Genomic DNA, 16,137 nt, shown 5'->3' with positions numbered 1-16,137 from the left:
TAGAGGGAAAGCAACCAGTCTTTCCTCATTAAGTATGATGCTAATTTGGTTTTTTTCATACATGCAAGTTCTATTTCACTTTGTTCTTCTAGGCACTGGCTCTTTGTCCCACCTTGATTTGGTGAAATCCTTCTCATCTTCTAAGTTTTAGCTAAAATTTCACTTCGTTGGGGACATCATTCCTGAACCTTGCAACTAGGCTCACAGCAGCCTGCACTTATCACAATCATAACAAATATTTGTCAGCATCAATCTCCCTCCTAACTTGGCCACACCTTGTTCACAGGTGTAACCCCAACACAGACGGCACACACAATTGGGTGTTGCAGTAAACCAGCCTCATGTATATGCTCTATTCCTGATCTTGGCAGGAACACTATTCTAAAAGTTCCATTTCTACCTCTCAAGGACAGGACCCTGCTTTATTCATCCTTACACCCAGCACCTAACAGAGCCTGGCACTCAGTTACCCTTAGTAACCTATGTGAATCATTCTGAGGCCACTCAAAAGGCATGAAAGAAAGAAGGTTGGATGTAATTGTTGCCCAGCAATAACAAAAAAGGGAAACCATACCTTCAACAGGGCCAATCTGATTGGTCACAGCGAATCTGAGCACTTTTTCTTCATCTGTGTACAAGGCAAAGACCCGGTCCACATTCAGCTGCTGGGTGGTGGGGATGACCCGGTGTCTGGGGCCATGCCTGCATGCCTGGTAAGTGATGTTCTGGTGGAGGCGGTAGGACCGTGTTTGGTTGACGGCACCCAACGTGAGGGAGTAGGCTCTGGAACTTGTGGAGGTCACAGCTGCAATAGACATTATTCAGTCAAACGAGGACATTTACAGATACTAAATACAGAGGCTTTTTATGTGAGGTGAGTGTCTCTGCACAGTTTTTCATGTAGTTGCTGGAGCATGTCCCCTTGGGAAGTTTGAGCTTATATGGGAAACCTGCAAGGCAGTCCCAAGAACCCACGTAGATGTAAAACCAAAGCACTGAGAGGGAGGAGGTATAATCGCTGCCGTCAATATTCGCAAAGAATGACTTTACTATATGCCAGCCATGCCCAGCACTCTATAAGCAGTGCCTCATTTATTCCTCACAACAGCCAGTGAGGTGGGCCCTGCCATCTTGTGTGGAGAGTCTCACAGAGGTTAGAGAGTTAATTAAGTAGTCTAAGAAGCAAAGCTGGGGGCTTCCCTGGTGGCGCGGTGGTTGAGAGTCCACCTGCCTGTGCAGGGGACACGGGTTCGTGCCCTGGTCCGGGAAGAACCCACATGCCGCGAAGCGGCTGGGCCCGTGAGCCATGGCCTCTGAGCCTGCGCGTCTGGAGCCTGTGCTCCGCAACGGGAGAGGCCACAACAGTGAGAGGCCCGCGTACCGCAAAAATAAATAAATAAGAAACAAAGCTGGTATGCAGAGCTGGAACTGGAACTCAATTGGCCTGACTCTACCCCGCTCCCCCCAAGTTTTCAACCAATCCATCCATCAGTGCACAGAAGACTTCCAAGACCTTGCACTTAAGTCTGGAGGCTTCTGGGGAAAGGGGTGGGGGTCTTTTATCTCCACCTGAGTGCAGAGTTGGGAGGCCAGGCAGTTTTCTAGCCATCAGCTACCCTGTGCCCAGGCCAGATCTCTGCTGCCCATTCACTTCCCTGTGCCTCTTGCCTGGCTTCCAGCTCTCACACCGCACGAGAAGCAAAGGCACAACTCTAAACAAACCCCTGTGCTGCAGGACAGCAACTGAGATTGGGGCAGCATCTCAAAATCAGGGGGCGTCTTACAGAACACATCACACCTTACACATATCAACCATGTAAGAGAGACAGAAAAGGGGTGATTATTCTCATTCTAAAGATGAGAAAATAAGCTCTCAGACAGTAAGTGATCTTACTCCCCACAGACTTTAAACTCATCCATAAGAATTCCTGTCTTCCGACTCCAAATCTAGTGGTAGTTTTGCGACACTGTACGGCATCTCTGATTTCAAAGCAGGCTGAACCAAGGTTACAGAACAAGTATATATTCCAATAATCAATATTTTTCCACAGCCCAGAGAGCAGGACAGTTAAAAACTGTACAAAATTATACCATCCCTCCCCAGCCCATAGACAAGGTTGTTATTATATCATCATCTGCAAATATTGGGTAGGGATGTTGATATTCTTGTGTATAACAGCCATCACTTTTCTCATACTAATAAAATAACAAGAATAATAAAAACAACACGGAGCTCATTTCATGTGTCACACACTGTTCTATAAGGACATTCCACGTAGTCACTCACATAATCCTCACAACTATCTCGTGAGATGCGCACCATCCCCATTTTACGGAGAACTGGTTGCACGTACCTGAGTCCGAGTAGTGGTAGAGCTCCTTGTAGGGAGCAATGTGGGCTGTGAAGTTTGCTGGGATGTAAGGCACCTGGCCTTGAATGTTGGTTTGAATGCTCAGATAGTTCTCTGGGTCCAGCCCCTCAGCAGTTTGAGTGATTCGAACCCTTTCCTCTCCTGGGTAGAAAGTAACTTCCATGTCATGGACAAAGGTAGCACCTGGAGAGGAAAAAAATCCAGCACAGGGATGAAAGGGGGCCTTGCATCTTCCAGCAATAGTCACCAGTTCATACTTCCACTTCCCAGTTTCTCCTACTGTTGGGGATGGTGCCTAAGGAGATCTGATAACCAAGGTTAAGTACTATCAGCCGTTGATCTCACCAGTTCCCCGAACTTTCTGTTAAAGAGCATGGTTCCACTCTATCCCATCTCACACTGCTTCTCTTCGTAGGAACTTGTTTTCTGTGAAAAATAAACCCCTAGGAACATCCTTGACCTCTCTCTTTCTATGGCTGTCAGACTTAACAAAAACAATCAAAAATCCCCAGGACACCTATTTACATTTGAATATCAGATGAATAAAAAACATTTTTAGTGTAAGTATGTCCCATACAATATTTGCAGCATACTTATACTAAATTATTCTATTATTAATTGTTTATCTGAAATTCAAATGTAACTAGGTATACTGTATTTTATTTATCTACTTTTGACTCAAGGTTTTATCAAAACTTGATTAAAAGCAAGATCCTACAAATGCCTATTGAGCTCTACAGCTGGAGGGCCAAGAACTTTTCTCTCACACTTTATGTGCAATAAAGGGGTAGTGAGGTGAGAAGCCAAGAAGTATTCTCTATACCCTTGCTATCAAAGGGTGGTCCTTAGACCAGCATTATCATCTCCTGGAAGCTTGCTAGGAAAACAGGATCACAGACCCCCCCAGGCCCGCCACCCCCGGCCTACTGAATCAGAACCTGCACCTTCCCGAGGCCCCAGGTGACGTGCAGGTGGGTTAAAGTCTGAGAAGCACTGTCTATACTAGTATAGATCAGAGTCATCAGGGGACAAAGAAGAAAGGCACCCCTCCCCCATGGAGTAAAATCATCTCCAGATGCCCTGGAACTACCACCTGCATCCCTCTTTGGCAGATCTGTGAGTGACAACTGAATTACATGGAGTCTGACAAAGCAGCGTCAAGGGTTCTTGAAGGTAAGAGGGCACGAATGCTCCACATGGGATCATCTTATTTCTCAGAACAACCTGGAGAACCTTTAGAAGAAATCACTGTCTTTTAAAAACAGTCCTGCAAGGCCAAACCATCCCCAACTACCTCGGGGCAGAAAAACTACACCTGTGTGGCTCTGAAACATTGCACAACTGACTACTGAATGAAAACCCAAGGCTCCACGCCGCCAAAGCCATGGTGACCTGCGGCCCTCCTCACCTGTGAGGCTGAAGCCGTTCTCCCAGCCTGGTTTTTCTAAAGCAAAGAGCCAGCCAAACAGGCCTCCGATCGGCGTGAGCGGGAGAAGGGCCTGGGCGGCGGGCTGCGGGATGTGGCCGATGGCCAGGTAGGCTCTGCCGTCGTCGCCCACCACATAAGCGTGCAGGTCCGCGTCGGTGAAGTACACGGGCGTGTGGCCCACGCGGAGGTGCCCACTCACCTTCCCATTGACTCGATGAGGTGTCCCTGAGAGACAGCAAACCCCGTCAGCCTTGACCGTTGTCCACATGCACAGATAAAAACTATCCCACTGACAACTCCCCACACTCCACCTTCAGCCCTTTTCGCAACTCCCTAACCCAGCCGCTACCCACCTAGGTACAAAACAGACCTGCCTTTGATCTCACTTCTCCCATCCTCCCTCTCTCCTATCCACTTGCACCCTAAGGAGCTAGCCAAAAGGGAGGAAACATTTTTGTTTAATCCTCAAGTTGGGAAATCAGCTGAAACATGTTCATTCCTCAAACTTTTATGGAGCACCTGCAAGTTGCTTAGGCTTTGATTCAAGCAGTAGAGACACAAGGTCCATAAACAGAGCTCACAGTGGCAGCTGGAAACAGCAAGCGACAGAAACAGACCCAGGGCAGCCCCCACCCCAATCAAGCCAGCACCCCTCACCTTTGGGCAGACAGTGCTTCCCATTCCCGTAAAACCTGGACTGGCAGTGGCAGCAGAAGCCCGTGGCATAGTCGGTGCAGAAGGCGTGCCGGGAACAGCGCTCGTGGTTGTGTTCACAGGTCTCCTTGTTGGCAGTGTTGTACATGAAGACTGGAAAGTAAAACAAACTTGCATGTAAAGGACAAAGTGATTCCAGCATCATGGTTGCCAAGGTTCATCACGGACACAGCATCTGCTGTGTAATAAACAAATGGGGTTTTAATAATTAAGAGACGGAAATAACATTCAACTCAGGGGAATTAACTTGCTTTGTCTGCTGGCAAGAAGTACTGCTGACTGCTCCCATCTGGTCTCTCTGCAGAGCTGGTGAGCGAGGATGAGACTGCGCCCCTCGGTGCAGTGACAGGAAAGCCAACCAGGAAGTACGTGTTAGGTTGAACTGCCATTTTCTGGGTCAAAAATGGCCAAAGGTCAGCAATTTTATACGGTTCAAACTAATATTAATGAGCTCCCGAGAGGAAGACCGAAGAGAGAAACTAACGAACACGGTCTTATGTCTAACCATTCTTTTACTTTTGGTAACCTTGAACTTGAAGAGAATAACCTATAGCTTGTCTTACTTCCCAGAAAAAAATTTTTTTTTCTGAAAGAGAAGAAGGGCATTGAAGAAAGAACACACATACACACACACACCCTAAAGAAAGTGTATAGGAGGCAGGTGGAGATGGAGGGGAAGGAAACAGGGAGCCCAGCTGTGAAAGGCTCTGTGCCTTTGCAGGGTTTCTTATGGTGGGTGTGGCCCGAGCCAGATGTCAGGGCAGCAACGGAGAGCCTGGCCATAGTCACCATTCTCTAGGAAGCCATATGGACCTGGGTAAGCTCAGTGCTCCAGTAGCTGTTCCTTCCAGCTCTCGCTTATTCTGCCCATTAAAAAAAAGAGAATCATTTGTGCTACCAAGAAACAAAGGAACTGGAGCAGATGCTATTGTCCCTAAAGGGAAATGGCCAAGAAATTGGAATTGGGGTGTGGCTGGGGGTTGCTGACAGATAAGAGAAAGCTTTGTCCGGGACACGGGGGATGATCCCAATCCCAGGCACGGCCACCAGGAGGCAAAGTGGCTGTGCACACCTCTGCCTCTGCATCCCCCGGAGCAGGAGTTGGGTGGAGACTCCAGGAGCCGCCTGAGCAAAGATGGCACAAAACTCTAGTACTGGACTCCAGTGCTGTTGTGAGGCGCCAGCTCCCAAGGAAGACAGATAACCTGCTCCTGGGAAAAACTGGGTGGCAGCTGTGTTCCACATCTAGGTCTGAAAAGGAGGAAATGGGAAGGGGAAGAAGAAATGGAAAGATCAGTACTTACCCAGTATTCCGGGGAGAACAGAAAACAAACCAACGGTGGGGCAGGGTGGGAACGTAGCACCATAGAAGTAACAATGGAGCCAGCGTAGACTTGTATCAGCAAGTGAGAATATAACAAAGTGAACATTGAAAGAGTGCCTAATATGTGCCAGGTACTATGCTATGAACTTTATTAACTCTTTTAATTTGCACAAGAGGGACTTTTTTAATCCCTGTTTTGCAGGTAGACAAGCGAGGCAAAGATTAAGGTGACTCTCCTGAAGTCACACAGGCAGTAGGTGGTGGAGTTGGGATCTGAACCTAGGAAGTCTGGCTCCAGATTCCTAACAGCTGTACTCAACCACCCTCTGGCAGAGCTCAAGGACATCGATCACGAGAGCCAGGCAAAGGATCTGCTCAGGTGACTGGGGTTAATCAACACAGGCTTTGGACAGTCAGGTTTGAGTCCTACTTTATAAATAAGGCTACATGGGAGAAGACAGCAGAGATTGTCCAGATGGCTGTCACAGCTGACAGAAAAGTACAGGTAGGAGAACTGAGTAGCAGCAGCAGTGTTAACTTCTGGACAGTATTTAACTGCTGCTTACAGATTCTTGAGAAAGAAGTGAGCTGAGGGTTGGCAGGACGGACGATCTTGACTCAAGTGGAATATCTGACTGGGAACAGAGTGAGTTAAGTCGGTGACTCAAGATTTGGTACCAGGCCTACACAGCTGAGAAATTCCAGTTTGATAAAAATAGAAAAGTAGGCATCACCATGAACACTTTTTTCCCCTCCCGCCTTTTTTTTTTTTTTTCTGGTACGCAGCCCTCTCACTGTTGTGGCCTCTCCCGTTGCAGAGCACAGGCTCCGGATGCACAGGCTCAGCGGCCATGGCTCATGGGCCCAGCTGCTCCGCGGCATGTGGGATCTTCCCGGACCGGGGCACGAACCCGCATCGCCTGCATCGGCAGGCGGACTCTCAACCACTGCGCCACCAGGGAAGCCCCCATGAACACTTTTTAAAACAGGAAAGTGACACAAAACTCAAGGCAGAAAAACAGAATGGATAATAAAGAAGATTATAAGAGGTTGCTGTGAGAAAACGATGTATCATTATCTATACCATTGGTTTAATAAGGGGGGAAAATTCCAGTCTGAGTAAAAAATAAATGAATGTAACTTGTCAAAATCTTGGGGTTTTCCAGCTCTGAAAAGTCACAAGTATTAAGAAGCAGCCCCTGGAGGGACTGGCACAGTTGTGAGTGTGTTCATGGCATCGGCTGCCATCAGGACTCTCCCTCCAGAACACAAGGGAAGCAGGGGCAGCAGAGGGTCCCAAGTTCTGACGTCCAACAGCAGCCTGACTCAGGTGGCTCTGCAGAAACCACAGAAATGCACCGTGTGTCTCCTCCTCTCCAAACTCAGGATGACACCCCTTCTCACACCTCATTGCCAGAAATCACGTTATTTCTTAGCGTACTTCTGAGCACCAACGTAAAAAGACAACCTGATGCAGGACTAAAAGGTAGTGATTTTCAGGAAATTCAGGTAAAAATAAAATCACATTAACACTGTTCTGCCTTCAAATTAAAGAAATGATGGGTTTGTATTATGTTCCGTCTATTTGTTGTTTTGTGAAGACTTGTTCTTCCGCCCGATCCCTCCTCTGAGAGGATTATGAAACAGGGAGAGATGAACTGGAGGAGGACTACAGATGTGTTGAGTTGGGTTAATTGAACTAAAATACTAGGAGGAGGCATGGCTTTTCTATGGGTAAAAAGAGAGGCTCAGCAGCGCAGCCAGCAACTTACAAATGCAACTGTGACAAAGTTTATAAGTTCATGGACACGCAGACCACACGTTTCTAACAAAAAATAACAGTTAGGGCCCCGTGAAAGGCTATTATGAGACAAACTATAATTACGATGGGTTAAATTAACTATTGGTAAGCTGGCTTGGGGATCTTTTTCAACTGTGTGTGTGTGTGTGTGAAGAGCTGCATGCCCAGGATGGGACTTACTGAGCCAAGAACACAAGCTCAGCCTTCCAGCCCACGCCAGTCACACTGGGGAAAGATGGGTGCGCTCCTAGACAGAGGAACACCGGGACCCCTTTTCCGTGCCTGCCTTCACATGCAGACATGCACGTGTAACACTGACAATGTCAGCTTAGATGAAAGGTAAATGCCTGTTACAATTTTCTTTCATTCTTTCAGTAATTCAAACAAATACTTATCGAGCACTCCCTATGGGCCCGGCACTGGACTAGGAATTAGGGACACAGCTGAGAACAAAAGAGACAAAAATTCCTGTCCTGGAGCTTACATTCCCCCCTCTAGGCAGCAGTCAACAGACAGGTCAATTATTCAGTACGGCGGATGGTGTCAAGAACTGTGCAGAAGCTTAAAGTAAAAGAACAAGAGGGCTGGAGACGGAAGTGATTTTGCTTCTTTTAAATGACACAGCCACGGAGCGCCTGGGGAGAGGATGAGCTTTGGGCAGAGGCCTGGAAGAGGAGAGGATGAGTGAGGGTAAGAGCTCCCGTCAGGCTGGCGGGGCACGTGGGAGGGACGGGGCAGGGAGACGGGAGAAGGCAGGAGAGGTAATCCTGGCCAGTTCTCACCCGTCGGGCCTCACAGGTCAAGGGAAGGATTTGGGCTTTAGTCTGAGTGGGGGGGCAGGGGACGCTGCTGGGGAGCAGAAGAGTGCCACGGTCTGACTTACAGGAACCTCAGGAATGAGCCGGTGCCTTGATAGTAGAAGGTCCTGGTGGAGAGGATGAGAAGAGACCAAATCTGGAGTTGTTTGAAGGTGGAGCTGCCGGGGTTTGCTGATGAATTGGATGGAGGGAGAGAAGGAGTCGGGGGAGGGTAGAGAGAGGGAAGGAGAGCAGGGTGGGGAGGACAAGCAGAGAAAGAGAGGGGTCCACGGGGATGTTCATTTCCTGGCGTGGGAACTGGAAGGCTGGAAGCGCCATTTATGGGAGCAGGTCTGTGGCAGCTCAGCTCCGGCGACGCCTTTGAGGCATCTGGGAAGCCTCACCCCGCCCCTGACACGGTCTTATACCCTCAGCACGGCACTACTCAACCATTCAGAGGGACAGCTGCGTTCTTCCCTAGGGATTCTGGGAACCACTGCATCAGAATCACCTGGGATGCCAGTTAAAAATGCAAATTCCCAGGGCACACCTTAGACCTACCAATTCAGACTCTCGATGGGCGGATCCCACGAGTCTGTACCTTAGCCACTCCTGGGGTGACTCTTACGTCCAGTGACGAAAATGTTCAGGATATTTGCAAACTTTCCATTTCTGAGCCAGAGAATGCTGATTAATGTAGTGAATGAATTTCATCTGACCAATTAGCTCCTGGGGGTGGCTGGGATTTCAGGGAATGCTCTAGCATTCATTCCTGGCCTGGCTGAGAAGCGGAACGCTGTGCTTATGGCCCACTTAGGCCAAACCCCCAAGCGGGGCACGTGAAGATCCTTAGTGGACGGAACCGGGAGCCCAGGAGCCATCTCCCTTCCCTGAGGAAGGGGGAGAACAGGACCTAGAAATGTGACCCCACGTGTGGCTCTCTAACCAGGGAAGAAAAGCCAGACGTCTGGCCAACGTGACTTCTCAAATTTCTATGGGAACTGCAGGTGGATTCAAAGATGCTGAATTCTGTGAAGGTGGGGAATCAGTGTCTAAATCCCAGCTGGATGAGATGTGCAGTGAGCAGATGCAAAAACAAAGTGGCACTTTTTCTTCTTCTGTGGTCGTTTCTATGCCTCTGTCCCTCACAGCTTTGAATGTGTTTTCACACACTTCTTCCTATTCTGGTGAGGAGGTGGTATCCCCTCTTTACAGATGACACCAATGAGGCCCACAGAGATTATCGGATCTTCTGGCTCTAAATCCCACGCCCCTTCCATTATACCAGCAGTACTCAACTGTGATGGGCTTCAGAATCACCAGGGGACCTGGTTTAAAAAGGCAGATTCCGGGGACTTCCCTGGTGGCCCAGTGGGTAAGCCTCCGCCCTCCCAATGCAGGGAGCTTGGGCTCCATCCCCACTCAGGGAACTCGATCCCGCATGCGTGCCGCAGCTGAAAAAAAGATCCCGCGTATCCCAACTGAAGATCCCGTGTGCCCCAACTAAGACCCGGCGCAGCCTAAATAAATAAATATTTTAAAGATAAATAAAAAGGCAGATTCTGGGTCAGAAGGTGGAGGAAGGGTGTGGAATCAGCATTTTAAACCAGGGCCACGGGAGAAATAGCCACAAGTGGACTAGAGCGAAACTTTGAGAAATATAGTTTGCATTCCACAGATTCCTCTCTCCTGAATTTTACCCACTGGGGCAGGCTGTCTTCCAGACCCTCCGGGGACCCACGCTCTGCCTCGCAGCTCCTGTCGCAGAGAGTCAAATACGATAGGGACAAGTCTGCTGGCAGCTCGGGCCCAGCAGGAGGGCAGAGGCCGGCCAGGTTTGAATGAGCTCAGCTTGCAGCAGCTTTGTTAACTGAGGTTAGACTGTTGCTAAAGGAAACTTCACGTGAGGATTTTAAAAATCTCATTTCTTTTTCCCAGTTAATGCTTTTCACTCTTCTCCTATCCTTAAACAGAAAGAAAAATGGGGTAGGGTTATGGGGCTATGTAAGGGAAAAGAAGCAAAGGTGCTGCCAGGGTACTTGAGACTTGTCCTAATTGGGAGTTTTCCACACAAATGGAAAACTCCTCTGCACTTGTTCTGACCCATCCTTCAGTCTTCATTTCTCCAGAAACACTTAAGCGCTCGTCTTCCGCCCTGGCCCGGCCACGTGGAAGGCCAGCAGGCTCCACGGAGAAGACCGGGTTCATCATGCAAACGGGGACGGAGGGCTTCCTGCGCGGGGCTGCCCCTGGCAGCTGAGCTGTCTTTTACTTTCAACAGCTCTTCCTGCCACCTCAAGAAAAAGGACCTACGTTTTCACTGCAGGACAGATTTTTCTTAGGTTTCCCACCTCACAGAATGATAGACGAATAAGAAAAACCATATCCGGGCTTCCCTGGTGGCGCAGTGGTTGAGAGTCCGCCTGCCGATGCAGGGGACACGGGTTCGTGCCCCGGTCCGGGAAGATCCCGCATGCCGTGGAGCAGATGGGCCCATGAGCCATGGCCACTGAGCCTGCGCGTCCGGAGCCTGTGCTCCGCAACGGGAGAGGCCACAACAGTGAGAGGCCCACGTACTGCAAAAAAAAAAAAAAAAAAAAAAAAAAAAACCACATCCAACTGTATAATGAAAAACAGTGGTATGCTTTTCCCTCCAGTTTTCGTCTGTTTTGGGGGTATGTGTGTGGTACATAGTGAAGCTCGTTGGGCAAACAGTTATTAGGACCCTGTTTCTCTGTGGGGGGGGTTACATCCACCATCGTGAGACTAGCAGGCTCTCCTGTGCAGGTGTCTTCACAGGTATGGGGGTCCTCTTGTTCACAGTCCCTCAGCAACCTGGGGGTGCACCTGGGAGAGGGGCTTTTGTGCCTGGAAGGCTGGGCTGGGCAGCAGAGCCTGCTCGAATTCATCCCAGGGTAGAAGCTGCTTGAGCAACACATTCCTGAGGCCTCTCCCAAGGCCACAAGTAGAGTTGGACCAGAAGCTACAGGGAAATCCCTGTTCACACCCTGGGCCTGCCCTGCGTGAATGCCGTCTAAGTAGAATCAACAGGATCCCACAGTGGAGTGAGAACACGTGAGGTCTCTGAAAGCCAGGTGTCCCTCCCCCTTTCTAATTCATCATGCAGACTGAGGTCAGATTAAGCTTCCCATTGCACCCCCTGGGCAGGTTTAAAAGTCTCTACGACCCCTGTGAATCAAGCTTGTCCTGCTGCCCACAACACCGGCAGTCTCTGGCCCTAGGCATCTGGAGCCTCAGTGGCAGCTGCCTCTCACATCCCCCGCCCCCAGCTCCCTCCCTCCCTCCCTCCCTCTCCATTTCCACCTCACCACCTCCACTCCTGTCACTCCTCTGTCCAGAATACGCCCCCGTTTCTCCCTCTCTAAACTGAGACTCCGACCCCGCGGCCTGGCTCAAGCCCCCCTCCTCCATGAAGACTTCCCTGATGGCACCGCAGGTGAATCTGCCCTGCGCTGTGCCACCTGGCAGCTTGCTCTAATCTTCCATGGCTTCGCCGCAGTACTGGTCTGCCTCTTACGCAGACAAATCACTCCGTATTTTCAGTCTTCAATTTCCTTCTCTGTACTGTGAGAAGGATAATAGTATCTACCCCACAGGGCAATTCTGAGGATCAACTGTGCTAGTGCAATCCAAGCAAAGTTTCCTCTCAGAGTCTGAGTGGACATTTGATAAATACCAGTGAAAACTTCCACTCGTGCCCCAGTCAGAGAAGGGCACATGGTAGGTGCTCAGGTAACTTTTGGTTTGACAACAAGCTTCCAGAGCTGCTTGGAGAAGTAAGACCCCTGAGACAGAGAAAGCTTGTGCATCCAATTTACTGCCGGTTCTGTGGTCTATGAAAACAGAACAAAGCAAATAATACGCTCGAGGCTAGAACTAGAGTGAAATTGGGACATTCTTGCCTGGTGTGGACATGATCTTAAAAGAATCTAGATTTCTCAATAAAAAGTCTATAAAAAGAGTGCCTAAGAGGGAAAAAAAAAATTTAAAGAGAAGGGAGAGATATTTGGGGGAGGGCTTTAAATTTTAATTTCTTGGTTTACCAAACTGCCTACTATGAAGCTTCAAGGGGAAACTAAAATTTATTGGGCACGGTGCTTCCACGCCCAATTCTAATTCTCGCGACTCTTTGATGAGGTCTACGTTATCTCCATTTTATAGCTGAAGAAAATGAGAGTCAAACAGAGAAAATGTCTTATCCCAAACCACATGGCAGAGCTGGGAATCAAGCTCAACTCCATCAAACACCAAAATCCACACTCCTCCACTGCATCAGTAGGAAAAGCTGGTCAAGATGGCTTGAGGCCGGACAGTTAGCAGGCGCTCTTTGGCGTGAGTCTCTGCCACCCCGCCCACTGGCTTTCCCAGAGGGAGTCCACTTTTGCCTGATGGACCTCTGGGATGCCAATGTTTTGTTTGAAAAAACAAAGTTCACTGCCAAGAAAAACCAAGTAATTAACAATTTGCATGGTTCTATACAGTCAGCTCCCCGGTATCTCCGCGGATTCGAGGAACGGCGGATCCTGTGCAATGTCAAGGATCTGCGGTTAGGGGAACCCGCAGGTGGGGGGGCCTGAGGATGCAGAACCGTGGATACGGAGGGCTGACTAAGGGGCTTGAGCATCCAGAGATTTTGGTATCTGCGGGGGGATCCTGGAACAAATTCCCCATGGATACCGAGTCTTCCTACAGCCTGAGGTGAAACCAGAGGTTCACCTATTTTTCCCTTTCTGCTTTCAAGTTTTCAAGCTTTCCCTGTCTGCTAATACGGTGGTTGACTTTTTTTTTCTAGTTTCAAAAACTTCTAGTTAGATTTATTTTCCTAAATGTTTCATTGTATTAACCAGCTGTTTCGAAGGCGTTTTGCCATTTCTAAGATGTCAGTGGTAGACGTCATCCAGAAGCTGATAAGTGTCATAGCCATGCCCCGCGAGGGTTCTCGCTGCTGCCTCTTTTTCTCTATGGCCAGTTCCCTGGACCCCTACAGCTATTCGAGCTTATCCAGCCCCTCACAGTTCAAAGCAGGATGTGCAGCCCCTTCTTCTTAACCCTTTAACAACTCACCCCAGGGATCTGCTTTCTAATATTCCAAGCTCTTCCCAGAGCAGGAAATCACAACCCACAAATGAAAAGACCACATAGGAGCACATCTTTACCTCAAAAATCTCTTTGATCAAAGTGTCTTTGATACTTGGCTTTACATTTTGTTTAGATAGACGGCACTTATGCTGAAAATTCAGGAGACTATCAGAAGGGTGTGAAGGTTCTGAAGCCTTCCAATAAACTTCACATCCTCAACTTGAGAGAAACGTGGTCCTTAGGCACAAATTAAGGCACAAGTATTTAACAAGCCCACTCTTCATTCTCTACTACCCCACCCCCATTCCCACTGCTTTAAATCCTCTATAATTAGTAACAGCAGCCACCATTTATTAAGATCCAACTAGTACAGACGCTAGCCTAAGAACTTCGTGATCTCTTTTAATCCTCTCAACAAATTTAGGAGAAACTGGAGGCTTGGGCGCTACATCAAGTGTCACCCGGACAGCGTGACAGCCAGAATTCAAACCTACACCAACGTTCTCCCTCTAATCATTACACGATGCTGCCTCAGTCACAAAACAGTTTCACCTCTCCTGAAAGAAGGGCTTCTTCAAGCAAATTCTTGCAGATCAGGACCACAGCAGAGCCACCTGGAAGACCCTCTGCTTGGTCAACCTGTTTTACCATAAAAAGTATGGGAAACAGAAAAGGTGAAGGAAAAAAAACAAAGGTCCTGAAGAATGCTTTCACCTCTGACCTCTCTCCTCCTGTCAGAGGTCAGATGAGCAGTCCCTGGAACAAATGGGATGAATCCGTGGCCAGTTTCCCATTCAGGTGTTTACATCCCTGACTGGGAAGAAAGAGCTGACATGACAAGTCTCGCCTTCAAAAGAAGGTGACATGGGCTCCGTGTCTGTATTAATTAACCGTCACCTCCCCTGGGCATTTCTCTGCTGGCCCCTCGCTCTGGTCAGTGAGTCATGAAATGAGGGCAAGTCTCCGAGGAGCTGACTAGCACAGCTGCACAGCCGTGAACCAGAAATGACAAGACACAGGTGGTTCGCAGTTTTCTCTCCCCAGGGGTCCCCTCTCCCACAGCCCACCGCCGTGTCTCTAAGCAAGGGGAGCACCGGGGTCATCCCTTCACAGAGGAAGAAGCCGGAATGTTCATCCGAGCCAGCACAACTCGCTGCTTGAAACTAAAGCCTGAAGCCCTCCAGTGCCGTAATGTGTGCGAAGCCTCAAAACGCTTCTTTACCTTTGCTGAACTTTCAAACTGAAATAACTTCATTCCACGTGAGAGCACAGCTGGCACGCGCAACCCCAGTTCTTCCCCACGGGATTCATGAGGCCCATTTTAAAAATAAATAAATAAATAAATAAAACATTAGTAATGGTCAAGAGATTCCAAACGGAATTTGCCTGCCAAGATTTCTTTGGCAAAGGAAAGATACTCCATCTCCTGAAACAATGGGTTTTAGAAATCAGTCCCAAGCCTCTTTTTGCGAAACTCTTCCTCAACTTGCTTGAGAGAAAATTCACGACTCTCTGGAAGATCAGCATTTTTTCAATGAATTCTTTAGCACCCAGGGTTCAAACCCACTTACCCTCGGTGTTGGAACTGATGTCGTCCTCCACTCCGACCACTTGCCTCCTGCGACCCAGGGGTGGAGTGTGATCCGGCCCGGGGTAATTTGGAAGAACGGCCTCTCCTCCTGGATGGGCTGGAGGAACATCCCTGTCTGCAGGCTGTGCCCGTCCATCTGGGTAGGGAGGCGGGGCTTGCTGGGAAGGATCCAGTGAACCTCCAGTCTCTGGTGGAGCAGGGACTGTGGTCCCCGGCTGTTCAGAAGACTCAACTCGGCCTTTTAAATCCGGGGCATCTATCTCCCCCTGAGGTCTCCCCTCTTTGGTTTGAGGGTTCAAGGTGGCAGAGTCTGTTTCAGGCCCATCCCTAGATGTTGGACGTGGCAAAGGGGAGGCCAGGTCAGAATCTGGCGGAGGGATCCCACCTCCTAACGGCCTCGAATCAGCTTTCGAGTGGAAGGAAACATCGGCTGTGCTGTGGTCATTCGACGCTTCCTCTGGCTCAGCAGGGGAGGGGTATTCCACGTCCTCCTCATTCTCATCATAATAATCCAAGTTGTCCTCGGTGTAGTCACCCTCCAGGGCCGCAGCGCGGCTGAAGGAATGTCCCAGGGGAGCCGGAGGGTGGGCTTTGGAAAGGTCTCCTCCAACCGTCGCTGGCCTGACATTATCCAATGGGGAGGTGCTGCCGATATGAAAAGCCCACACTCCAGGAATCCCCAGGTTGCTGTGTCTAAATAAAACGGAAACAGGACTTTGTCACAAAAGTGTCCATCCACCACCTTCCCACAAAGGCGAGCGATTTATCTTAAAACTGAAGGACTATTAAGATCAGATTCAGAGTTTTCACTGGCAGGAAACCCAAATAAAACCAGACTTACACGGTAACTAAAGATCATACTGGAATTTTGATGTAAACTACCTCTTATTTAACAATGGGTTTCAAAGGCCATGTGTCTACCGAATGCCAGACCCTCAAATCAGAATTCTGCTCTACGTGTTTTATCTAAATGGTTATTTGAAAACAAATAGGGAATCTGGGAATATTT

At 49.0% G+C, this 16,137-nt stretch overlaps 1 protein-coding gene across 1 annotated transcript in view; it reads right to left on the bottom strand.

The window, feature by feature from the left end:
- NID2 (nidogen 2) overlaps positions 1 to 16,137 on the bottom strand; it is a gene marked incomplete at its 3' end in the record, with an annotated part of 77,752 nt that overhangs the window by 44,803 nt on the left and 16,812 nt on the right. Inside the window, exons 4-8 of the mRNA XM_082836980.1 lie at positions 15,109 to 15,821; positions 4,459 to 4,608; positions 3,781 to 4,026; positions 2,355 to 2,555; positions 575 to 805 (exon numbers count right to left, since the gene is read on the bottom strand). Of these exons, the coding sequence (XP_082693106.1) occupies positions 575 to 805; positions 2,355 to 2,555; positions 3,781 to 4,026; positions 4,459 to 4,608; positions 15,109 to 15,821 (1,541 nt within the window). The remainder of the gene's footprint in view (positions 1 to 574; positions 806 to 2,354; positions 2,556 to 3,780; positions 4,027 to 4,458; positions 4,609 to 15,108; positions 15,822 to 16,137) is intronic.

The sequence above is a fragment of the Leucopleurus acutus genome (assembly GCF_964270905.1).
Source record: "Leucopleurus acutus genome assembly, chromosome: 1".
Taxonomy (NCBI): Eukaryota; Metazoa; Chordata; class Mammalia; order Artiodactyla; family Delphinidae; genus Leucopleurus; species Leucopleurus acutus.
Note: the sequence above shows the minus strand (reverse complement) of the source record. Positions and strands in the feature narration are given on the sequence as shown.